The sequence below is a fragment of the Rhinatrema bivittatum genome, chromosome 15, assembly GCF_901001135.1.
Source record: "Rhinatrema bivittatum chromosome 15, aRhiBiv1.1, whole genome shotgun sequence".
NCBI classification, from domain to species: Eukaryota; Metazoa; Chordata; class Amphibia; order Gymnophiona; family Rhinatrematidae; genus Rhinatrema; species Rhinatrema bivittatum.
Window position 1 is genome coordinate 2,097,379 of NC_042629.1, and position 27,186 is coordinate 2,124,564.

A 27,186-nucleotide genomic window follows, 5' to 3' on the forward strand; every position below is an offset into this window, starting at 1 on the left:
TCTTACATACAGACAAGCCCCGCTCTCCTGCGGTGATACCTAAGGGTCCCTCCCCCAGTCGAGAATTCCTGAGGTGATTTCCAAGATCCCTCAGAGGTAAGCCTCGGTCCCGGCATGGACTTAGCCCCTGGTGAAGGGAGTGGCTGAGAGGCAGCCTCAGTCCGATCGCCGACCTGGTGTGGACTTAGCCCCCTGAAAAGGGAGCGGCTGAGAGGCAGCGGGTGCAAGACCGAGCACGGCGGTGAAGGTATTCCCCTCTCCCCCCGCAGCTGGAGACTGCCCGGCAAGAGACCGGGAAGCGCCGAGACAAGGTAAGGTAGAAAACGCTTCTCTAAGTCTCTGGTCTCCGAGGCTCGGATAACCGCACACATCGCCCCTCCAACATCTTGTCTAATTGGGTTGAGCAGCCCCGTCCGGGCTAGACCCCAATCTGGCTCAAGGGTTCTCCCATGTGGAGACCCTCCGGGGGGGGCGCCATCTTGCCCACATGGTCGCTGGCGCCATTTCCCCCCCCCCCTTTAGTCGCCACTTGTCCGCACAACTAAGCCGTGTGCACAGCAGCGAGCCAGGCACATAAAATACTTGTACGCACAGCGCCACACGCATATACGCCAGGCGCACAGCGACGCGCACAAAGGGGACTGAGCGCACAACTAGGCCCGTGCGCATAGCCACGCGCGCATCTTCCGTTCCTAGGCGCACCCGGAACGCATAACCAGGCCTCTTGGCACGCGCATCTGTACAAGATACATGTGCAAATCATGGCACCGCCGTCCAAGACAGCTAAAGGCCCAGTCCTTTGCCCGGCATGCCACTTGAGAGCGGCACAGCCAGAGGTGACTTCCGCCCTGTGCCTGTTGTGCGAAGAAGCTCGGGGGGAGTCGAGACAAGGTCCTCCTCAGTCTGTAGAGGACTCCGGATCTGCCAGCGAGACTACCCCGGACCTCTCTATTCCCGAGTCGGCCCCCCCTCAGTGGGGCCCCTTGGGGAGCGCCGTTGGACCCAATGCGGTCTCAGGCAACTTCACCTGGGTGGGATTCTTCGCGGAACTACAATCCTACATCCATGCACAGACAGGACCACCAACGGCACAACCACAACCCCCTCCAGTGGCCCAGAACCTCCCAGGGCCCTCCCGGCCTCCACCAGATGAGCTGCTCCTGGACAAATACCTCCCCTTAGGGGACACAGATGATTCGGGGGAGGAACCAGAACCCCTGAAGAAGGGGAACTCCCTCCAGGAACTGAACCACATCGCACCATGACGCGCTTCTTCCCAAAAGACGAATTATCAGATCTCGTAGCCACGAGTCTGAAGGCATTGGCCATTCCGGATGCATGCAACATAGCAGAGTCCAATGCAAGCCCCTTCCTGGCCGGGCTCCGCCAAACCTCACGCCATTTCCCTACGTTACAAGCCGTCAATAACTGATTGACCTGGAATGGGACGCCCCAGAGGCTACCTTCAAGGGGAGGCGAGCCCTAGAAGCTCTCTACCCCTTGGACCCTGCGATGAAGGAACTCCTGAGGTTTCCCAAGGTCGATGCCTTGGTCTGCGCCACCACAAAGCGCACTACCATACCAGTCGAGGGTGAAGCTCCCCTCAAGGATGCCAATGACACACGGCAGGAATCCATCCTCAAGCAGTCTTACGATGTATCAGCTATGACCCTACAGATCGCTGCTTACTGCGCCGTGGTATCACGCGCCTGCCTGGCGATGGCCAGGGACGCAACTACGCCAATCGAGGCATTAGACCCGGCGATATCATTCCTTACGGATGCAACCTCAGACCTGGTGTGCACCTCAGCCAGGAGCCTCTCATCCATAGTGGCAGCCAGAAGACAGCTCTGGCTCCAAAGCTGGTCAGCCGACGCGTCCTCTAAGACGAGGCTCATGAGAATGCCCTTTAGAGGATCACTCCTCTTCGGAAGCGACCTGGACAAACTAGCCGACAAATGGGGTGAGTCCCTAGTACTCCGTCTACCGGAGGACAGAAACAAGAGGAACCAACGCTCCTCTCCCCGAGCACCCAAGGGCAGAGGATCCCAGCGTTATAGACCATACAAAAACACTTACCAAGCCCCCCGCCCCGCCGGCAAGGGGCAGTCCTTTCGGAATAGACAAAACAAAAGAGGAGCCGGCTCAGGACCAGGCCCCAGCTGCAATACGCAATGCGAATCAGCAGAACCATCTACAGGAAGAGATTATAGGGGGCAGGCTTGCCCTTTTTATACCAAAGATGGGTTGAGATAACGTTAGACAATTGAGTCCTATCCATTCCGCAGCATCCCTCCGGAAACGTTTGTGATTTCTCCATGCCAAGAGGAAGGCAGTGGAAACCACATTAATAAAACTACTCGCCCTAAAGGCAATAACACCGGTGCCTCCGCACCAACAGAATTTGAGGCACTATTCCATCTACTTCATCGTGCCCAAGAAAGAGGGAACTTTTCGGCCCATACTGGACCTCAAGACCGTCAATCGCTACCTGAAGGTACCCTGCTTCCACATGGAAGCCCTGTGTGCGGTCATAAAGGTGCTACAACCGGGAGAATTCCTGACCTCCCTGGATCTGTCAGAAGCCTATCTCCACATACCGATTCATCGCACCCACCGGCGTTTCCTATGCTTCGTGATATTGGGCCATCACTACCAGTTCCAGGCCCTACCGTTCGGGCTGGCTACGGCTCCCCGAACATTCACCAAGATCATGGTGGTAGTAGCGGCAGCACTGAGGAAAGAGGGAATCCTCGTGCATCCATACCTGGACGATTGGCTTATCAGAGCAAAATCGCCAGAAGAAAGCCAGCAGGCAACTACCAGAGTCAAGGAACTACTGCAGAACTTCGGGTGTGTCGTCAACACACCCAAGAGCCACCTGCAGCCCTCCCAATGCCTGGAATACCTGGGAATCCGGTTCGACACCAAAGGGAACAAAGTCACCCTTCCCCCTACAAGGAGAAGGAGATTGATGGAACAACTACGAGCATTGTTGAATTCCACTCTCCCCACGGCATGGGACTATCTCCAAGTCCTCGGACTCATGGCATCAACCATAGAAGTTGTCCCTTGGGCAAGGGCCCACATGCAAACCACTCCCCCTGAAAGGCACCCGGCCTATTAGAGGGCAGCGGGAAGCCCTTTAAATTTAAACGCTCCCAGACGGCGCTCCTTTTCCGCGACTCCCGCGCCCAGCCTCAACCAGCTCCTACTCCTCCTCTGCCGGGGCTCGAGCGCCATTACTGGAACGAGAGCCCGCTCTCCCACGCAGGATAGGAGAGCCGTGCAGAGGAGGCCAAAAGCAAGGCAGAGACCGGCACAAAAGAAAAAAAGGGCGGGAGACAACAGAACTTAAAAACAAAAAATAAGAACAGGAAGAAGACTTCGCGGTGAGTGCAAACCACTCCCCCTGAAAGGCACCCGGCCTATTAGAGGGCAGCGGGAAGCCCTTTAAATTTAAACGCTCCCAGACGGCGCTCCTTTTCCGCGACTCCCGCGCCCAGCCTCAACCAGCTCCTACTCCTCCTCTGCCGGGGCTCGATCGCCATTACTGGAACGAGAGCCCGCTCTCCCACGCAGGATAGGAGAGCCGTGCAGAGGAGGCCAAAAGCAAGGCAGAGACCGGCACAAAAGAAAAAAAGGGCGGGAGACAACAGAACTTAAAAACAAAAAATAAGAACAGGAAGAAGACTTCGCGGTGAGTGCAAACCACTCCCCCTGAAAGGCACCCGGCCTATTAGAGGGCAGCGGGAAGCCCTTTAAATTTAAACGCTCACAGACGGCGTCGCGCGCCGGGCGTCGCGCGTCCGAAGGGGCGCGTTCTAAGGGGCCTGCCCCTTAGTGAGCCCCTTGGTGAGACTCTAGTGAGCTTAGGGTGAGACTACAATAGTAATTCTAACCATAAATACTCAGCCTCGCCACACCTGTACTTGATATACAACCACCCAGCGCTCATCCTTCCACACCAGCAGTCATCTAGCGCTCATCCTTCCACACCAGCGCTCATCCTTCCACACCAGCAGTCATCTAGCGCTCATCCTTCCACACCAGCAGTCATCCTTCCACACCAGCAGTCATCCAGCGCTCATCCTTCCACACCAGCAGTCATCCAGCGCTCATCCTTCCACACCAGCGCTCATCCTTCCACACCAGCAGTCATCTAGCGCTCATCCTTCCACACCAGCGCTCATCCTTCCACACCAGCAGTCATCCAGCGCTCATCCTTCCACACCAGCGCTCATCCTTCCACACCAGCAGTCATCTAGCGCTCATCCTTCCACACCAGCGCTCATCCTTCCACACCAGCAGTCATCCTTCCACACCAGCAGTCATCCAGCGCTCATCCTTCCACACCAGCAGTCATCCAGCGCTCATCCTTCCACACCAGCAGTCATCTAGCGCTCATCCTTCCACACCAGCGCTCATCCTTCCACACCAGCGCTCATCCTTCCACACCAGCAGTCATCTAGCGCTCATCCTTCCACACCAGCGCTCATCCTTCCACACCAGCAGTCATCCTTCCACACCAGCAGTCATCCAGCGCTCATCCTTCCACACCAGCAGTCATCCAGCTCTCATCCTTCCACACCAGCGCTCATCCTTCCACACCAGCAGTCATCTAGCGCTCATCCTTCCACACCAGCGCTCATCCTTCCACACCAGCAGTCATCTAGCGCTCATCCTTCCACACCAGCGCTCTTCCTTCCACACCAGCAGTCATCTAGCGCTCATCCTTCCACACCAGCGCTCTTCCTTCCACACCAGCAGTCATCTAGCGCTCATCCTTCCACACCAGCGCTCATCCTTCCACACCAGCAGTCATCTAGCGCTCATCCTTCCACACCAGCAGTCATCCACTGATCAGCGCCCATCTTTTCCACATCTAACACTAGAGGATTCAGCACTCCTTCAATATTCCTCAAACTTTACAGCCTAAACTCCTCACTAATTTAATCTAATCCAGCGTTTCCTGCGACCACAAGCCTCGATATATATGGGTCTCCCTATTCCAATTCTCCAACAAAGGTCCTTTTTCATAAGAAATCCTTCATTGATTTATCGTCCACCTACCTATAAATCTCTCATTCCTATCATGATTTCCCCCCTTACACAGACGCTAGGCCTAGCTCTTTTCTCTCTGATTTTATTCAACGCTCAATCTCTTACCAAAAAAACACTAATACTCAATGACCTGCTACTTGACACCAAACCTGACCTCTGCGCAATAACGGAAACATGGTTTAAACATACGGATACCGCTCTAATAAACCAACTTCCTACTGAATCCCACAACTTCTTCTCTATTCCCAGACAAAAAAAAAAGGGTGGGGGTATTCTCCTTGCAGCCAAAAAAGAGCTGAGACTTACTCAAATCCCAATACATTCTCCTACTAAAATTGAAGCCGGCTTTTTCAAATCTGACCTGCTACAAATCATTCTAGTTTACGCCCCTCCGGGACTTCTGGATTCAGACGCCTCCCCCATTCTAGAAATAATAGCTACTAACCTAAATCTTGAATCTCCAGCAATCATATTGGGAGATTTTAACTTACATGTTGACGACCCCTATCCCTCCACAAACTGTGAAACTTTCCTAAACGCCATGACCGCCATGGGATTCAAGCAGATAATCAACAATCCCACCCACAGAGCAGGACACACTCTGGATCTCATTTTTGTAAATTCAGGCATCTCACACTCAGCACCACCAATATGCAAATCAGTCCCCTGGTCAGATCATGCTTTAATCTCTACCACCTTTTCACTGGCACAATCAAGCATCAAACACGATCCTCAACCTCAATTCACTTACAGAAACCTTTGTTCATCCGATGAACTTCACGAACACCTTGTCCTAGAACTCCCACATATAGACATCTCTACTCCCAACTCTGCTCTCCATTCTTGGTCCAACATCACAGGATCGGCAGCAAATAAACTTTGCCCACTAGCAACAAAAAAACCGAAACTGAATGCCTCCAGAAGACAACCCTGGTTTAACGAACAACTGCAAAAACTCAAACATTCCCTTCGACAAAAAGAAAACAAATGGCGTAAAGCCCCATCACCGACCTCCCTCTCAGCTTACAAACTAGCTCTTCACATATACAAGAGCACAACATTAAAAACAAAAAGGGACTACTACGCTCACAAGATACATCACCTAATCTTCGATTCAAAAGCCCTCTTTACATACGTCTCGAATTTAACTCAACCCAATTCTCCGGACATTCCACTCAACCAAGCGCACGAAAAAGCTGAGGAGCTGGCCATCTTCTTCAGTAACAAAATTTCCAACCTACAATCATTACTAAAACCGAATACCCTAGCTCCATTCAGCTCATACCACCATCACTCCAAAAACACTACTATACAAGCCTTCGAACCCATTGCTACATCAGAGACCAAGTTAATATTGAAGAGAATGAAACCTTCATCTCATCCATTTGACCAGATCCCTTCCAAACTACTGCTACTAATACCAGATACCATTTCCAAAACCTTGACTGACATTATCAACTGTTCCTTAGCCCAAGGAACTTATCCAGACGACCTGAAAATTGCCTCTATCAAACCTCTATTAAAAAAACCTAATTTAAATCCTAAAGATCCCTCCAACTTCCGTCCAATATCCAACCTCCCTTTTATAGCCAAGGTTACGGAAAAATTAGTCAACACCAGATTATCAGAATACCTCGAAGACCACAATATATTATTCCCCACTCAATACGGCTTCCGAAAATCTTTAAGTACAGAATCTCTTCTCATATCTCTGACAGATTACCTCATCATGGGCCTCGATAAAGGTCACGCCTATCTGCTGATACTCCTCGACCTATCGGCCGCCTTTGATACCGTGAATCACTCCCTTCTCCTAAATCAACTAGCGAACATCGGAATTACAGGCTCTGCTCTTGCCTGGTTCAAATCATTTTTGGGAAACAGAGGATACAAAGTCAAAATACACAACAAAGAATCTCAGTTCTATCCTTCCACGCTAGGAGTTCCACAGGGCTCCTCTCTTTCCCCCACGCTCTTTAACATTTACCTCCTACCCCTTTGTCAACTATTAACCAATCTGAACCTCAAATACTTTCTTTATGCAGATGACGTCCAGATTGTCATCCCTATCAAAGAATCCCTTGCTAAAACCATTAAAATTCTGGGAAAACTGCCTTCAAAATATTGACAACCTCCTCTCCAGTCTAAATCTAATCTTAAATTCCGCAAAAACAGAACTCCTCATAATTTCACCCGAAAACAGTAACCTCACCTCAAATCCACCAACCGGCTTTCAAACTTCACAAGTAAGAGACCTAGGAGCCATCATTGATAATCGACTAAATCTAAAATCATTTATTAATCAAACCACGAAGGACTGCTTTCATAAGCTGCACGTCTTAAAAAGAATTAAATCACTTTTCCACTTCCACGATTACAGAACAGTCTTGCAATCAATAATCTTCTCGAAGTTAGATTATTGCAATTCTATTCTATTAGGTCTCCCGTCTTCCCATACTAAACCTCTTCAGATGGTTCAGAACACGGCGGCCAGAATTTTGACAAACACAAGAAGAAGAGACCACATATCTCCGATCCTCAAAGACTTACATTGGCTGCCAGTGCACTATAGAATTTTATATAAATCCATTACCACCATATACAAAGCATTCCATCAACTCTCTCCGCTTAACCTCCAAATCCCATTTAAAAAACATACCTCCACCAGACCGATCAGAGAGTCCTACAGAGATTCACTACAGGTTCCTCCTGCCAAAACCTTTCACCATATGACTCTTAGAGACAGGGCCTTCTCTACTGCAGGACCGACTTTGTGGAACTCCATCCCACCAGAACTGAGACAGGAACCCTGTCTTTCTACATTTAGAAAAAGACTTAAAACTTGGTTATTTATGAAAGCCTTTCCAGATACCAACTGAACTTACTTTCAATTCAAGCAACTCAACTCCGACAGAGTAATCAACAACCTTGGACAACTCCTTAATGTATTTTTCTTTTTCTAATTTGGCAGGTTGTATTACCTTGGCTATTTCTTTTTTAGCTCATTGTTAATTTCTCTTTCACCTTCTCTACAATCCAAGTTGCATTATGTCCCTGTTTTATTGTAACTGCTATCTTCATATTCTATCACATGTTAATGTTAAGTGTTTTTAAGTATTTATCCTTTTGTCACACCCTGTTTATTGTAAACCGGCATGATGCGACTCCCATCGCGAATGCCGGTATATAAGAAATATAAATAAATAAATAAATGCGGCCCCTGCAACACTCCCTACTGTCTCGATGGAACCAGATGTCTCAAAACTACTCCACCCCCCTCTGGCTACTGGCGAAGGTTCGGAACCAACTACAATGTTAGCTACAAGAACATAAGAACATAAGAAAATGCCATACTGGGTCAGACCAAGGGTCCATCAAGCCCAGCATTCTATTTCCAACAGTGGCCAATCCAGGCCATAAGAACCTGGTAAGTACCCCAAAACTAAGTCTATTCCATGTTACCATTGCTAATGGCCGTGGCTATTCTCTAAATGAACTTAATAGCAGGTAATGGACTTCTCCTCCAAGAACTTATCCCCCCTCAGCCGTCTCTTCTCCAAGCTGAAAAGCCTAACCTCTTTAGTCTTTCCTTATAGGGGAGCTGTTCCATTCCCCTTATCATTTTGGTAGCCCTTCTCTGTACTTTCTCCATCGCAATTATATCTTTTTTGAGATGCGGCGACCAGAATTGTACAAAGTATTCAAGGTGCGGTCTCACCATAGAGCGATCAGAGGCATTATGACATTTTCCGTTTTATTCACCATTCTTTCTAATAATTTCCAACATTCTGTTTGCTTTTTTGACTGCCACAGCACACTGAACCGACGATTTCAATGTGTTATCCACTATGACGCCTAGATCTTTCTTGGGTTGTAGCACCTAATATGGAACCCAACATTGTGTAATTATAGCATGGGTTATTTTTCCCTATATGCATCACCTTGCACTTATCCACATTAAATTTCATCTGCCATTTGGATGCCCAATTTTCCAGTCTCACAAGGTCTTCCTGCAATTTATCACAATCTGCTTGTGATTTAACTAATCTGAACAATTTTGTGTCATCTGCAAATTTGATTATCTCGCTCGTCGTATTTCTTTCCAGATCATTTATAAATATATTGAAAAGTAAGGGTCCCAATACAGATCCCTGAGGCACTCCACTGTCCACTCCCTTCCACTGAGAAAATTGTCCATTTAATCCTACTCTCTGTTTCCTGTCTTTTAGCCAGTTTGCAATCCACGAAAGGACATCGCCACCTATCCCATGACTTTTTACTTTTCCTAGAAGTCTCTCATGAGGAACTTTGTCAAACGCCTTCTGAAAATCCAAGTATACTATATCTACTGGTTCACCTTTATCCACGTGTTTATTAACTCCTTCAAAAAAGTGAAGCAGATTTGTGAGGCAAGACTTGCCCTGGCTAAAGCCATGCTGACTTTGTTCCATTAAACCATGTCTTTCTATATGTTCTGTGATTTTGATGTTTAGAACACTTTCCATTATTTTTCCTGGCACTGAAGTCAGGCTAACCGGTTTGTAGTTTCCCGGATCGCCCCTGGAGCCCTTTTTAAATATTGGGGTTACATTTGCTATCCTCCGGTCTTCAGGTACAATGGATGATTTTAATGATAGGTTACAAATTTTTATTAATAGGTCTGAAATTTCATTTTTTAGTTCCTTCAGAACTCTGGGGTGTATACCATCCGGTCCAGGTAATTTACTACTCTTCAGTTTGTCAATCAGGCCTACCACATCTTCTAGGTTCACTGTGATTTGATTCAGTCCACCTGAATCATTACCCATGAAAACCTTCTCCATTACGGGTACCTCCTCAACATCCTCTTCAGTAAACACCAAAGCAAAGAAATCATTTAATGTTTCTGCGATGGCCTTATCTTCTCTAAGTGCCCCTTTAACCCCTCGATCATCTAACGGTCCAACTGACTCCCTCACAGGCTTTCTGCTTCGGATATATTTAAAAAAGTTTTTACTGTTGAGTTTTTGCCTCATTGGGATAATTGAAGTCTCCCATTATTACTGCACTACCAATTTGGTTAGCTTCCCTAATTTCTCTTAGCATTTCACTGTCCGTCTCACCATCTTAACCAGGTGGACGGTAGTATACCCCTATCAATATAGTCTTCCCCAACACACAAGGGATTTCTACCCATAAAGATTCAATTTTGTATTTAGTCTCATGCAGGATGTTTATCCTGTTGGACTCTATGCCATCCCGGACATAAAGCGCCACACCTCCTCCCAAGTGCTGCTCTCTGTCATTGCGATATAATTTGTACCCCGGTATTGCACTGTCCCATTGGTTATCCTCTTTCCACCATGTCTCTGAGATGCCAATTAAGTCTTATGTCATCATTCACTACTATACATTCTAATTCTCCCATCTTACTTCTTAGACTTCTGGCATTAGCATACAAAGATTTCAGTTTGTTTTTTGTTTGTATTTTCATTCTGCTTTTTAATTGATAGGGATATGTTAGAATTTTTTAGCTCAGGTAAGTTTTTAGTTACAGGCACTTGGACTATTTTTCTAATTATTGGAACCTCACTGTCGGGATGCCCTAATTCTAATGCATCAATAGTTTCCTTTGAAGATACCTCTCTCCGAACCATGCGCTGCTGAGCGACTGTCGGCTTTCCCCTTTGTTCTAGTTTAAAAGCTGCTCTATCTCCTTTTTAAAGGTTAGCGCCAGCAGTCTGGTTCCACCCTGGTTAAGGTGGAGCCCATCCCTTCGGAAGAGACTCCCCCTTCCCCAAAAGATTCCCCAGTTCCTAACAAAACTGAATCCCTCTTCCTTGCACCATCGTCTCATCCACGCATTGAGACTCCGGAGCTCTGCCTGCCTCTGGTGACCTGCGCGTGAAACAGGGAGCATTTCAGAGAATGCTACTCTGGAGGTTCTGGATTTAAGCTTTCTACCTAAGAGCCTAAATTTGGCTTCCAGAACCTCCCTCCCACATTTTCTTATGTCGTTGGTGCCCACATGTACCACGACAGCTGGCTCCTCCCCAGCAGTGTCTAAAATCCTATCTAGGTGATGCGTGAGGTCCGCCACCTTCGCACCAGGTAGGCATGTTACCAGGCGATCCTCACGCCCACCAGCCACCCAGCTATCTACATTCCTAATAATCGAATCACCAACTATGACGGCCGACTTAACACTTCCCTCCTGGGCAGTAGGCCTTGGGGAGATATCCTCAGTGTGAAAGGACAATGCATCACATGGAGAGCAGGTCCTTGCTACAGGATCCTTTCTTGCTGCACCTGGTTTGTGCTTTCCTATCATGAGACCTTCTTCCTCCAAACAGTCTAACTTCAGTTAGTCAGCCAGAGTGACTCACTGCTCTCTTGATTAACAAATGTTGGTCCCTATTCAAACCCAATTACACTACCTCAACACCTTTCCAAGGTGAGTAACTGAGCTGAACTATTCAACTTTTTTACTTAGGTATACACTGCTCCTAGCTTATTTCTAGCTTCTGGCTACTTTTGGGTTTTTTTTTTTCAATACAAACACTCAGTTCTTTAAAAGTCTGCAGAACACTCAGTTCTGCAGATTTTTAAAAATAAACACACTACCTACTGCTTACTAGCTACCTTACTGACTATTTAAAAATACAAACAGTCTAAACTAAGGAAAATGAAATTATCAGGTAAGTAATGTCTCCATTTTTTTTCCTTTTTGTTCTGAATTTTAAGAAGTTAAAAAAAAAAAAGTGGCTGTCCCTTTTATTTTGTGAGCTCAGCGGCACTGATGGGTGAATCAGTCTGCTCGGCAGTGCTGAACCCGGCACCCTACAGGTACAGGGGTGTTTTTGGAGGGGGAGCAGGCAGCATTTGTGACAGGGCTGCAGGGCTTCCCTTCCCGGTGGGGTTAGGTGATTTCCTGCACGTGTTTGCTTGACCGGTGTTGAGCTTTTTCAGTGCGAGGGCCGTTTCTCTGCTGTTGGCTGTTTTCCCGCGTGTCTGCTCCATCCATTTTTATTGGAGTGGTTTACAGGCCTCCAAATCAAAAGGAAGAGCTGGACAGAGATCTGGTTGAAGACATCCAAAAGATAGGAAAGAAGGGAGAAGTGGTGATCGTTGGAGCCTTTAATATGCCAGATGTAGACTGGAGAATCCCATCTGCAGAATCTAATAATAGTAGAGAAATAGTGGATGCCCTGCAAGTAACTTTGTTCAAACAAATTGTAATGGAACCCATGAGAGAAGGAGCTATACTCGACTTAGTGCTTACTAATGGAGATAATGTCTCTGATGTCCAAGTGGGCGCCCACCTCAGCATCAGTGATCATCAAACGGTATGGTTTAATATCACGAAAAGGATACGGAAAAGAAGCAAAAAGACCCCGGTTTTGCAGTTCAAAAACACGGGACTTTGATGAAATGGGGAAGTACCTGGAGGAAGAACTAAAAGGCTGGGAGAATGAGAGAGATGTTGGATCAATAGTGGACCAATCTAAAAGGAGCAATTACCAAGGCAACTAATCTATATGTTAGAAAAGTAAAGAAAAGCAAAAGAAAAATGAACCTATTTGGTTCTCAAAGGAGGGTGGCTGACAAAATACAGGCTAAAAGAACAGCGTTCAAGAAATATAAAAATATCCCAAAGAGAGGAGCACAAAGAAGAATATCTGTAGAACTGAGGGAGACGAAGACAATTAATCAAGACGGCAAAAAGTCAAGCGGAAGAGAGGATTGCCAAGGAGGTAAAGAGAGGTGACAAAACAATTTCAGATACATCAGTGAAAGAAAAGTTCAAAGTGGTATAGTGAAATTGAAAGGTGGAAAGGATCAATGTGTGGAGAGTGACGAAGAAATGGCAGAAATATTAAACGAATACTTCAGTTCTGTGTTCACTAAAAGAGGACCCTGGAGAAGGACTGTCGCTAGTTAACAAGAAACTGGAGGGGAGTGGAGTAGATGTAACTCTTTTTTACAGTAGAAAATGTATGGGAAGAGCTGGAGAAACTGAAAGTGGACAAAGCCAGAACTGTTTGAAATTCTCAGTGGAAGAGAGATTTGTCCTGCACCAGACTTCAATTACCCCAATATTGACTGGGTAAATGTATCATCGGGTCACGCTAGAGAGATAACGTTCCTGGATGGAATAAATGATAGCTTTATGGAGCAATTGGTTCAGGAACCGACGAGAGAGGGAGCAATTTTAGATCTAATTCTCAGTGGAGCACAGGACTTGGTGAGAGAGGGTAACGGTGGTGGGGCCGCTTGGCAATAGTGATCTTAATATGATCAAATTTGATTTAATGACTGGAAGAGGAACCAGTGTGCAAATCCAAGGCTCTTGTTGCTAAACTTTTAAAAGGGAAACTTTGATAAACTGAGAAAAATTGTTAGAAAAAAACTGAAAGGAGCAGCTACAGAAGTAAAAAATGTCCAAGAGGCGTGGTCATTGTTAAAAAAAATACCATTCTAGAAGCACAGTCTAGATTAATTCCACACATTAAGAAAGGTGGAAAGAAGGCAAAACGATTACTGGCATGGTTAAAAGGGGAGGTGAAAGAAGCTGTTTTAGCCAAAAGATCTTCATTCAAAAATTGGAAGAAGGATCCAACAGAAGAAAATAGGATAAAGCATAAACGTTGGCAAGTTAAATGTAAGACATTGATAAAATAGGCTAAGAGAGATTTTGAAAAGAAGTTGGCTGTAGAGGCAAAAAACTCACAGTAAAAACCTTTTAAAATATATCCGAAGAAGAAAGCCTGTGAGGGAGTCAGTTGGACCGTTAGATGATCGAGGGGTTAAAGGGGCACTTAGAGAAGATAAGGCCATCACAGAAAAATTAAATGATTTCTTTGCTTCGGTGTTTACTGAAGAGGATGTAGGGGATGGTACCTGTAATGGAGAAGGTTTTCATGGGTAATGATTCAGATGGACTGAATCAAATCACGGTGAACCTAGAAGATGTGGTAGGCCTGATTGACAAACTGAAGAGTAGTAAATCACCTGGAACCGGATGGTATACACCCCAGAGTTCTGAAGGAACTAAAAAATGAAAATTTCAGACCTATTAGTAAAAATTTGTAACCTATCATTAAAATCATCCATTGTACCTGAAGACTGGAGGATAGCAAATGTAACCCCAATATTTAAAAAGGGCTCCAGGGACGATCCGGGAAACTACAGACCGGTTAGCCTGACTTCAGTGCCAGGAAAAATAGTGGAAAGTGTTCTAAACATCAAAATCACAGAACATATAGAAAGACATGGTTTAATGGAACAAAGTCAGCATGGTTTTACCCAGGGCAAGTCTTGCCTCACAAATCTGCTTCACTTTTTTGAAGGAGTTAATAAACATGTGGATAAAGGTGAACCGGTAGATATAGTATACTTGGATTTTCAGAAGGCGTTTGACAAAGTTCCTCATGAGAGGCTTCTAGGAAAAGTTAAAAGTCATGGATAAGTGGCGATGTCCTTTCGTGGATTGCAAAACTGGCTAAAAGACAGGAAACAGAGAGTAGGATTAAATGGACAATTTTCTCAGTGGCAGGGAGTGGACAGTGGGAGTGCCTCAGGGATCTGCATTGGGGGCCCTTACTTTTCAATATATTTATAAATGATCTGGAAAGAAATACGACGAGTGAGATAATCAAATTTGCAGATGACACAAATTGTTCAGAGTAGTTAAATCACAAGCAGATTGTGATAAATTGCAGGAAGACCTTGTGAGACTGGAAAAATTGGGCATCCAAATGGCAGATGAAATTTAATGTGGATAAGTGCAAGGTGATGCATATAGGGAAAAATAACCCATGCTATAATTACACAATGTTGGGTTCCATATTAGGTGCTACAAACCCAAGAAAGAGATTTAGGTGTCATAGTGGATAACACATTGAAATCGTCTGTTCAGTGTGCTGCGGCAGTCAAAAAAGCAAACAATGTTGGAAATTATTAGAAAGGGAATGGTGAATAAAACGGAAAATGTCATAATGCCTCTGTATCGCTCCATGGTGAGACCGCACCTTGAATACTATGTACAATTCTGGTCGCCGCATCTCAAAAAAGATATAATTGCGATGGAGAAGGTACAGAGAAGAGCTACCAAAATGATAAGTGGAATGGAACAGCTCCCCTACAAGGAAAGACTAAAGAGGTTAGGACTTTTTCAGCTTGGAGAAGAAACGACTGAGGGGGGATATACTAGAGATGTTTAAAATCATGAGAGGTCTAGAACGGGTAGATGTGAATCGGTTATTTACTCTTTCGGATAGTAGAAAGACTAGGGGGCACTCCATGAAGTTAGCATGTGGCACGTTTAAAAACTAATCAGAGAAAGTTTCTTTTTTTTCTCAGCGCACAATTAAACTCTGGAATTTGTTGCCAGAGGATGTGGTTAGTGCAGTTAGTATAGCTGTGTTTAAAAAAGTATTGGATAAGTTCTTGGAGAGAAGTCTATACCTGCTATTTAAGTTCACTTAGAGAATAGCCACTGCCATTAACAATGGTAACATGGACTAGACTTAGTTTTTTGGGTACTTACCAGGTTCTTATGGCCTGGATTGGCCACTTTTGGAAACAGGATGCTGGGCTTGATGGACCCAGTATGGCATTTTTCTTATGTTCTTATGTTTTATGTTCTTATCTGAAGTCGGCGAAACAATGTGACAAGGCGAAAGCTAAGCCAAGAAGAATGCTGGGCTGCATAGAGAGAGGAATATAGAGTAAGAAAAGGGAGGTAATTATCCCCTTTTACAGGTCCTTGGTGAGGGTCTCACCTGGAGTACTGTGTTTCAGTTCTGGAGACCGTATCTCCAAAGAGACAGAGGACAAGATGGAGGCGGTCCCAGAGAAGGGCGACCAAAAGGTGGATGGTCCTTCATTCAAATGACTTGTGAGGAGCGATTGAAGAATTTTAAATATGTACACCCTGGAGGAAAGGAGGAGCAGAGGGTGATATGATACAGGACTTTCAGATACTTGAAAGGTTTAATGATCCAAGACAACGAACAAAACCTTTCCTTCGGAAAAAAAATCAGCTGAACCAGGGGTCATGCTTTGAAGCTCCATGAGGAAGGAAGACTCAGAATCAATGTCAGGAAGTATTTCTTCACGGGAGAGGGTGGTGGATGCCTGGAATGCCCTTCTGGAGGAGGAAATGGTGAAGACCAGAACATTTGAAGGACTTCAAAGGGGCGTGGGATAAACACTGTGGATCCATAAAGTCTAGTGGACGTGAAGAAGAGTGGGTGGCTCGCGGGAATGACGGCTACTACCTGGAGATAATACCCTTATTCAATAAACATACACACGGGTTAATGCGACTCCAACATTGCTTTAAGCTTCAACGGCAAGAGGAAATGCGGAAAAAAGGATTTGCATTCACAAAATGCGGGGAGTAGCTTGCTTGTTACGGCGGTTACTAACCCAAACCAAATAAGCCTGATACTTCACTTTCAATACATATCCAGCATAGCTCTCTGCTTTCAACGGTAGGGGAGAAAAGACTGATACTTCACGCCATATCCAGCATAGCTCTCTGCTTCAATGGCAGGGGGAATGAAGAAGAAAGCCGATCTATATTCAGACAACAACAAACAAGTACTGAATTAACTAGTCTGGGTAAACAATAAGCATGGGTGTACCTTGCTTATTGCGGCGCTTACTACCCCTAACTAATTAAGCTAGATATTTCACTTAGATGCAGTTCCAGCACTGCTCTCTACATTAATGGTGGGGGGTGGAAGGGAAACAGAACCAAAAGGTTACTAAGAGCCAAGAGTAACAGATAGCTCATGAGAAAAAAAAAAGTGTGAAACTTGCTGGGCAGACTGGATGGGCCCGTTTTGGTCTTCTTCTGCCGCCATTCTATGTTTTCTATGCTCTGCGGTGCAGATATATTTTGGCGAACGCCATTTTTGTGCAGCGGCTCTTATTCCCGCGCGATCACTGCAGCAGCATTGTTTCCCTGCCTGGGGTCCCTTGGGATCTCTCTACGATCGGGGATAATGGCAGACAAACCACTTGTAGAGGACTGCAAGGCCTGTGGCATTTGGCTCGCATACTTAGATTACCTCTCCTTGTGCACTTCCTTTGCCTTGGAGGGAGATGGGTCTTCTGTCAAAGGGCTTAAGCCCAAGAAGGCCACGCTTTTGGCAGCTGTCGGGGGCTGGAACCAGGGGCAAGGTCTCCTGCTGTCTCCACTTCGACTTCCAGGAAGGAGTCCCAGGATGAACCTCCTCTGCTTTCTCTCGCGGCGTGCGAGGCCTGTTTAAGGAGACACACGGGATACAGAGTCTTGATTCCAGTGGCAGCAGACGAGGCAGGGTGGTTCTCACCTGAGTTTCATACTCCTGATGCATAAGGCCTTTTTGGCCAGAAAGTCAGCAAAACATGAACCCCAGGAAGGTGGTTGGTGCGCCCCAGACTTAGTGACAAATCTCGGGGCTCACATTGCAACCGTGGCCTATGGAGATTTGGACATCTGGGAATGTACTCACAAGGGGAGGAGGTTCTCTCTCCACATGGGGGATGCCGCTGTTGACCTGGATGAGACTCTGTTGCCGGATTGAAATACCGGTGGTGCGAACAGCTTCTGGTGGAGACAGGGTCGGAAGGGGGCGAGCCAATTGCGTGATTTGTCGTTTTTTAAAAAGGAGGAATTGCGAGACCCTTATCCCCGAGGAGTTGGGGATTGAAGTTAACCCAGGAGGAGTCCGATAGTGAGGGTTTCAACCCAGGTCTTGAACAGTCTCCGGGTCCACCCAGCGGCCTTTCCTATCCCGAAGAAAATCCAGAAGCTCATTAACCGGGAATGGGTCTCTCCGGAGGCAGGCCTGAAAGTCGGCCGGGCTATGGCAAAGCTGCATCCGGTGCTCGAAGAACATTTGGGGTGTCTTAAGACAGCTAAGGTGGATGTGGTGGTATCGGTGGTCACTAAGAAGACTACCATCTCGCTGGCAGGGCCACCGCTTTGAAGGATGTTCAGGGATCGCAAGTTGGAGCTTCAGTTTAAGGACTGTTTGAGGTTTCATCGTTGAGCCTTCCTGTGGCGGCCCTGTGCGAGCATGATGCAGCGTGCCTGTTTGTGTTGGATTCAAAAGGTACAAAAAGGGCAATAAGAACATTAAGAACATAAGAAAAATGCCATACTGGTCAGGACCAAGGGTCCATCAAGCCCAGCATCCTGTTTCCAACAGTGGCCAATCCAGGCCATAAGAACCTGGCAAGTACCCAAAAACTAAGTCTATTCCATGTAACCATTGCTAACGGCAGTGGCTATTCTCTAAGTGAACTTAATAGCAGGTAATGGACTTCTCCTCCAAGAACTTATCCAATCCTTTTTTTAAACACAGCTATACTAACTTGCACGAACCACATTCTCTGGCAACAAATTCCAGAGTTTAATTGTGCGTTGAGTAAAAAGAACTTTCTCCGATTAGTTTTAAATGTGCCCCATGCTAACTTCATGGAGTGTTCCCCTAGTCCCTTCTACTATCCGAAAGAGTAAATAACCGATTCACATCTACCCGTTCTAGACCTCTCATGATTTTAAACACCTCTATCATATCCCCCCTCAGTCGTCTCTTCTCCAAGCTGAAAAGTCCTAACCTCTTTAGTCTTTCCTCATAGGGGAGTTGTTCCATTCCCCTTATCATTTTGGTTAGCCTTCTCTGTACATTCTCCATCGCATTATATCTTTTTGAGATGCGGCGGACCAGAATTGTACACAGTATTCAAGGTGCGGTCTCACCATGGAGCGATACAGAGGCATTATGACATTTTCCGTTTTATTCATCATTCCTTTTCTAATAATTCCCAACATTCTGTTTGCTTTTTTGACTGCCGCAGCACACTGAACCGACGATTTCAATGTGTTATCCACTATGACACCTAGATCTCTTTCTTGGGTTGTAGCACCTAATATGGAACCCAACATCGTGTAATTATAGCAAAACTCGGGGCTCAAAATCAAAATGATAAAGGGGATGGAACAGCTCCCCTATGAGGAAAGGCTGAAGAGGTTAGGGCTGTTCAGCTTGGAGACGAGACGGCTGAAAGGGCATATGTTAGAGGTCTTTTAGATCATGAGAGGTCTTGAACGAGTAGATGTGACTCAGTTATTTACACTTTCGGATAATAGAAGGACTAGGGTGCATTCCATGAAGTTAGCAAATAGCACATTTAAGACTAATTGGAGAAAATTCTTTTTCACTCGATGCACAATTAAGCTCTGGAATTTGTTGCCAGAGGATGTGGTTAGTGCAGTTAGTGTAGTTGGGTTCAAAAAAGGTTTGGATAAGTTCTTGGAGGAGAAGTCCATTAACCGCTATTAATCAAGTTTACTTAGGGAATAGCCACTGCTATTAATTGCATCAGTAGCATGGGATCTTCTTAGTGTTTGGAGAATTGCCAGGTTCTTGTGGCCTGGTTTGGCCTCTGTTGGAAACAGGATGCTGGGCTTGATGGACCCTTGGTCTAACCCAACATGGCAATTTCTTATGTTCTTAATTTGCCCGCTCTCCTGTGGTGATAGCAAATGGTCCCTCCCCCAGTTGAGAATTCCTGAGGTGATTTCTGTGGTCCCTCAGATGAGTGCCTTGGTCCAGTAGCTGATTTTTCAGCTGGCGTGGTCTTAGCTGTTTAACAGCTAAAAGGCAGCAAGTGCCGTGTTGACGGCGTATCCCGTCTCCCCCTGCAACTGGAGACCATCTCTGTACTCTGCCAGGTAAGCCTGAGCTCAGGTAAGAGAGAGAGAAACAGAGGAGAGTTTTGGTATATAGGGCTTCCTCTTCCAGTGGTCTCTGTGCTTGGCGCGCTGTTCGAGGAGTTTGTTAAGGGGGTTAAGGGATGTGGATAGCCTATCGGGTTTGCGCAGCCTCCATGGCTAGGCCTCACTCTAAGGCCTTTTCCCTAAACGCTGCATGGTGGGCGTCAACAGATTTTGCGTGCTTTGTCTATGTGTTAGGTTGCCCTCTTCAGGATTGTCTGTTCGGCTTGGGTGTCCAGTTTTTGGATGTCTAGTCAGGACTTAGTTGTGTGTCCAAGTTAAGTGGCACCATAGTGGCCATCCCGCTTACCTGTGCACACAGGTTGGGTATTTTGTTGTGCACTTATGTTTTTTGCGGCGCCCAGGATGGAATGCCTAAGTATTGGACACCTTAAAATAACCCCCCCCTTCCAAAAAAAACCAGCTAGATACACGTCTTCAGTCACTGCTTAGCATACTGTCGACCTAATGGCACCCATACCTAAGAAGCCTAAGCGCCTTTCCCTTTGCACTGCCTGTCTTATTTGGGCATTTCAGCCTGGAGTGCCCGCTAACTTGTGCAAGCGCTGGAGGCTCAAGGAGAATGATCTTCCTCTGATTCACTAAGTCTGGTTCTTCCCAAGCCGAATGTAGGTCTGGGTAAAGATGCGATAGCTGGGGTGATATTAGAACTCGAATTGAGTAAAGCTGAGATCATGCTATAGCGTAATGCTACGGGACAGAGTTCAGAAACACACCGCAAACAATGTCTTACCCCTGAAGAAGCCCACGAAATACGGATCGTGTCGGGTCAGGCCGGTGTTGTTATAAAGCTGTCACCACCTACGCTACGCAAAACGATGTGTCTTGTCCTCTTAAAAATAACAAAATATAAAATGAAAAAATATAAATTATAGAATGTGGATACCAAGGTAATAGTAGTAGTGGCAGCGGCACTCAGGAAGGAAGGAATTCTCATCCATCCCTACCTGGGACGATTGGCTGATCAGGGCAAAGTCACCGGAGGAGAGTCACAGGGCAACCAACAGAGTTATAGTTCTTCTGGAAAGCCTAGGATGGGTAGTCAACATAAAGAAGAGTTCCCTACAGCCATCCCAGTTGCTGGAATACCTAGGGGTCCAATTCGACACCCAAGACCGCCAAGAGACAGTCAAAACTCCGGAATCATCTGCAGGTCCTGCTGAGCGCCAGTCCGGCCCACAGCTTGGGATTATGTACAAGTCCTCGGCCTCATGGCCTCACCTCTGGAGGTGGTGCCTATGGGCGCGGGCTTCATATGAGACCATTGCAATGCGCCCTTCTATTCTCGATGGAGTCCACGATCACAGGACTACACACCATACACCTGACTCTACCAGCCAGAGTGCGGAATCAACTACGCTGGTGGTTTACAGCCCGGCCACATGAGCCGGGGGTTACGAATGTCCTCCCCAACCTGGATCCTGCTCACCACAGAGCCAGCCCTGAACGGGTGGGGAGCACACTGCGAGGAGCTCACCGCCCAAGGGCGGTGGACCAGAGAGAATCAAGGTGGAATATCAACCGACTAGAGGCACGGGCAGTCAGGCTAGCGTGCCTGCGATTTGCCCACAGACTTCACAACAGAGCGGTCAGGAGTGATGTCAGACAACGCCACCACGGTGGGCATACGTCAACCGACAGGGCGGAACCAGAAGCCAACAAGTGTCCCTAGAAATAACTCCCCTGATGATTTGGGCAGAAGCCAATCTTCAGGACAACTCAGCCGTACACATCGCCGGGAAGGACGACACTGCAGCAGACTTCCTCAGCAGAGAAAGCCTAAACCCGGGAGAATGGCGGCTGTCACCCACAGCCTTTCAGATAATTGTGGATCACTGGGGGACGCCAGCCATGGACCTATTAGCAGACAGGTCCAATGCTCAAGTTCCCAGATATTTCAGCGCAGGCGGGATCCTCGAGCACAGGGGATCGATGCCCTGGTACAGCCGTGGCCTCATGGGATCCTGCTATACGCCATTTACTCCATGGCGCCTGTTGGGCGCCATTGTTCACAGGATTCAGCACACAGAGGTCTAGTTCTTCTAGTGGCCCCGGGACTGGCGAAGAAGACCCTGGTACGCAGACATGAGAAGACTACTGGCAGGGAATCCTCTACCTCTGCCTCCATTACCGGGACCTGCTACGGCAAGGCCCCATTCTCCACGAGGATCCAGCTCAATTCTCTCTTACGGTCTGGCCATTGAGAGGGCTAGACTGAGAAAAGAGGATACTCTGAAGCCGGGTGATAGATACACTCCTCCGAGCACGCAAGTTCTCCACAATCAGTAACATATATCAGGATCTGGAGAATTTTTGAAGCCTGGTGCGACTCTCACAGCACCAATTCGCGTACCGCAAAGATTCCTATCATTTTGGACTTCCTACAAGATGGACTTCAGAAGGGTTTGTCCCTCAGCTCCATCAAGGTTCAGGTGGCAGCACTGTCTTGCTACGGTCCCAGGAGTGATGGCACTACCATTGCCAAGCACCCAGACGTTTCACGTTTCCTGAAAGGAGTCAAAACACATTCGTCTCCGCCACTGAAGTGGACAGTGCCCTTGTGGAACCTCAAACCTAGTGTTGGACTTTCTAGCGGGATCAGCCTTCAGGCCCCTTTGAGGCCTGTCTCTCTTCCCGTGTTATTGACCTTGAAGATGGTGTGTTCTTGCGGCTGTGTGTTCAGCAACGCTGCATCTCAGAGCTACAAGCACTATCCTGTCGTGATCCATTTCTCCGAATTACTCCAGAGGCCATCCGTCTTCGTACAGTTCCTTTCCTTTTACCCAAAGTGGTCTCTCACTTTCACCTCAAACCAAACCATATCCTTGCCTACCACGGAAGGTTTGAAGAAATCGGAAGAAGGTCCGAATACTACAATCATCTCGACATCGGCAGACTGCTGTCCAGATACCTGGAAATGTCAGAAGCAGTACGAAAGACGGACCACCTGTTCGTCCTGCACAGCGGGAAGAAGCAAGGGGAAGCGGCCTCACGGCCGACCATCGCCCACTGGATTAAAGAAGTTATCAGGCAGCCTACGTAGAGGCAGGAAAACCACCACCTCTACAGGTCAAGGCTCATTCTACCAGAGCACAATCAGCCTCTTGGGCAGAAGCTAAGACTGCGTGTTGCCTGTAGAGATATGTAAAGCGGCGACGTGGTCTTCCCTCCATACCTTCTCTCAGATTCTACCGTCTGGACGTTCAGGCCAGGGAGGGCACAGCATTTGCGAGGGTTGATCCTGCACGGTCCTCGGACAGCCTCCCGCCCAGTCCGGGGAGTAGCTTTTGTACATCCCATTTGTTTTGAGTCCATCTGCTACACGCTAGGAAATGTTAAGATTACTTACCTGGTAATCTCCTTTTCCTTAGTGTATGCAGATGGACTCAGCATCCCGCCCGGCTGGCCGGTATACATGGGGATTCACTGACTCACGGTAAGCCATGTTTTGCTTATAATAGGGCTTCCACCCTGCCGGGTGTCGATGCCTTCCGGTTGAGAACACTGGCGGTCTCCAGCTACCATCAATTTGTCAAGGTAATCCTGCTGATAATCGATTGGTCAGTACACATATAGCTATAACAGCTTTGCAAGGAAGATTACTGAATTGCTTTACTTCCTGTGGGGGTATATGTACCCGTGCTGACATCAGATCCGTCTCCAACTGCTAGCACGAGCACACTATACCCATTTGTTTTGAGTCCATCTGCATACACTAAGGAAAAGGAGATTACCAGGTAAGTAATCTTAACATTACTACTTACCTGCTAATTTCCTTTCTTTAGGACAGTCAGATGAATCCAGCTTTCCTCCCTCGGCTGCCGAATGGTTGTATTATGGGGATTACTGGTAAGTGTTGGTCCAGTCTCTAAACTAGTGTTACATTCTTGTCTGAGCTTAGTGTTGCCTGTTGGCTGAGTATTGAAATGGTTATCTGTTTAATTAAGTTTTACTAGTCTGTCCACGGTTGCTTTTGAAGAAAATAATGGCAGGCTGATGTCACTGCAGGGGTATATATACTGTGATGTCAGTTTGCTCAGTCTCCATCTGCTGATAGATATGCATAACCCCCTTGTTCTGGATTAATCTGAGTGTCCTAAAGAAAAAGAAATTATCAGGTAAGTAATAATTTCTCAGTTGTCCAGTAACAACTTTAATATCAGATAAAATGAATGTTTTAAGAAAGCTAGTGCATGGCAACTTAAAGCTGTGTAGGTCTTAGCCATCTCTTAGACACAGCCAAGTATGTTGGAAGACAAAAAAAGTAGATGCACATGGCTGGAAGCTGGTTGGGATCAACTATAATAGTGATTGTTCATTGTTTTACCACTCACTGGTTTTCTTAATGTTTTTTTAAAAATCAAGTAATTACACACTAAGAATTGCTGCACAGTAATAATAGATAAAGGGTTTGTAAAACTCGATCATTGTTAAAAGGGTACATCAACCTGGAATATCCCTTTTATTACTCAAAATTAAGGATGACAGCATGCAAGCCCTGAAAAAAGCCTCATACTTTAACTTTGTCATCTATGCTCTACTGCTCAAACATAGTTGATCCAGAAAAGCCAGTTCTTGTTTAGCCAATTGTAATGTATATAAGATCCTATGTGCTAATAGGTGTTAGTGCTAACATGGGCAATGTACCCTAAATGCATTAATATATTCAATTTTCATGTGTGTTAGGATTTTGGTTAATTTTCCAGTGGGTAAAGCTGATGGTCATGCAAATGCCCTAAATTAAAACAAACACATCTCTAAAGTCATGGAATATCCCTTGACTGGAGGGAACCAGTTTCTCTTTTGTCAGCTGTGAGCCCAGAATCAAAATTTGTGCCGTTGATGCCCTGATACATATGCATGAATGCAAATATAAAATCATCAATTTCCCTACAAATCAGATTTTTTCTTGTTCTTTAAAACTTTGTGTTAGGCTATGCAGGAGTTTGGAGCTATGTGTAAGGAAAGAGAGATGGAGAATGTTAAAGGTATTCTTCCCTACTGGCCCAGAAATTACTGTAAAATATCACTTGTAAGTATTATTAACTTACATTTATAAGTATTAAGTTTGAGAGGAGAAAAGTAATTAGAATAAACTCTTTTGATATGTCTGCATGCTGAATAAAATAGCAGTAGTGGTTTGCATACGTGTACTTAGCCTTTAAAGATTTATCAGCAATAGAAGGCTCTGCTTTTGCCTTGGACATTTGCAGGTTCCTTCTAATTATGCTTCATAATGTTGGCAAACAAGAGACATATGAATTAAGAGGTTGTATGTTCTCTTATCTAATTAATAAAGTACTATAGGTCCAAGAGTTGTATCATCAAAATGTTTATTTTAAACGTTCAAAACGGAACCACTCCTTATTTTTAATCCATGCATCAATTAATGACTGCTTCAGGGTCCCCCGACACGGACCCCGGGTTTTCGCCCCGAAGGCTGCGTCGGGAGGGACAGTCGATAATTTTTTTTAAACAATAGCTAAAAGAGAACAGAACATCAGTATTAGAAACAGGACCAATTGAAGGGTACAGCATGTATTTGTTGACGCCGGGGACACATACCTTAAAAACAAGCTGAGGAGTTCTCACGCTAGAGCGGTAAGGAGGGCGGGGCGGGTTAGTCAAAACACAGCGTTTTTTAAAGAACACTTTTTGGCGAGGGTTTTAAGCCACCAATCAAAAGCACGTATCGGCTGACCAATCAGGAAAGGACAACCTGCGCTGATGTGAGCTAATCCAAAATGAATGAATACAGAAAGGAAACAAATGAATTTAATTTTGGAAAATCAGTTAGTATTGTATATGGAAAGATCCTTATGGAGAATATTATTTATAGAAAATACTGCCACTCGATCTCATTGTTCAGTCCTGCGGGATGTAGACTATTAAGCATAAATATCCCATTTTTGTTCTCTACGGATAAGCATGTCAGAGAAGTTACCTCCCCGAACCGGGGGATGAAGCTGATCAATTATCAAAAACTTTAGATCATCTTCAGAGTGCCCTGCTGTTTGCCAATGGGAAACAAGAGGAGCTGTTTCGCGGCCAGTGCGAATATTAGACCGGTGCTCGATAATGCGAGTACGTATCTGTCTCGTAGTTTTGCCCACATATAATTTAGAGCAGGGACACAGGATTACATAGATTACTCCTCGTGAATGACAACTGGTAGAAAATTGTGTCCCGGCGTCAACAAATACATGTTGTACCCTTAAATTGGTCCTGTTTCTAATACTGATGTTCTGTTCTCTTTTAGCTATTGTTTAAAAAAAATTATCGACTGTCCCTCCCGACGCAGCCTTCGGGTGAAACACGGGGTCCGTGTCGGGGGACCCTGAAGCAGTCATTAATTGATGCATGGATTAAAAAATAAGGAGTGGTTCCGTTTGAACGTTTAAATAAACATTTTGATGATACAACTCTTGGACCTATAGTACTCTTGCACTCCTTTGGGATTGTGTATATTAATTGTGGAGTGCAGCTTTGCTCCTTCTCTATATTTGGTTATCTAATTAATAGAAATGTCAGATTCCAAACTCTCTTGTTCTTATGCCGTCAAAGCTGGCAATAATTATTTTAAGTAAAATACGTTATATAACTGACACATTCCAATCACTTTCCGTCAAAGTGTTGTGTATTGTCTGTGGCTAGTAGGGACATTCTTTCATTGAAACTAAAGAAATCTATTGCAATAGCATCAAACTTTCAGAAGGATGACTGATAAAATGAGTAAACGATTAGGAAAAAACTGAAAGAAGCCATTGTAAAGGTTAAGAATTTACGTTAGGCATGGACATTTTTTAAAATGCCATCTTAGAAGCCCAGACCAGATGTATTGCACACATTAGAAAAGGTGGAACAATGGCTAAACGACTGTCACATGGTTAAAAGGTTGCAGTGAGAGAGGCTATAATAGCTAAAAGAGAACAATGAGGTACAGCACTTTGGCTGAAGAAGCATTGTGGCTTGTTTTACAGGACAATGACCGCCCGTGTTCGGGAGGCAACGCAGCTAGCTTTTCAGCAGCTTATTGTGAAAGTGAAGAAAAACTTGGCCCCTTATTTAAAAAACCTCATGGGATACTGGCTAATAGCGCAGTGTGATACATACTCTCCTGCAGCATCTGCAGCATTGCTAGCTTTTGAAGTGGCTTTCCCATCTAATAAACAAGCTGAAGCCTTGGTATTTTGTAAGAAGACATTCTAGCTGTAAGTATACTGTGTGCTGGCTTGGGAATATTAAGTGAGCTTCTTGTCATTTAAACTTGTGCTATTTCATACAAGAAATAATATTGTTCTTGTATTGACAAGGATATAAAAAAGGTTCCATTAGTATCTCTCTCC

At 45.8% G+C, this 27,186-nt stretch overlaps 1 protein-coding gene across 1 annotated transcript in view; it reads left to right on the forward strand.

The window, feature by feature from the left end:
- The window catches only part of LOC115076959 (E3 ubiquitin-protein ligase listerin-like), a 53,501-nt gene extending 26,528 nt beyond the window's left edge, over nucleotides 1-26,973 (forward strand). The window contains exons 3-4 of the mRNA XM_029579012.1: nucleotides 24,774-24,872; nucleotides 26,821-26,973. Coding sequence (XP_029434872.1) covers nucleotides 24,774-24,872; nucleotides 26,821-26,946 — 225 coding nt within the window. The 3' untranslated portion in view covers nucleotides 26,947-26,973. The remainder of the gene's footprint in view (nucleotides 1-24,773; nucleotides 24,873-26,820) is intronic.
- The last annotated feature ends 213 nt before the right edge of the window (nucleotides 26,974-27,186 follow it).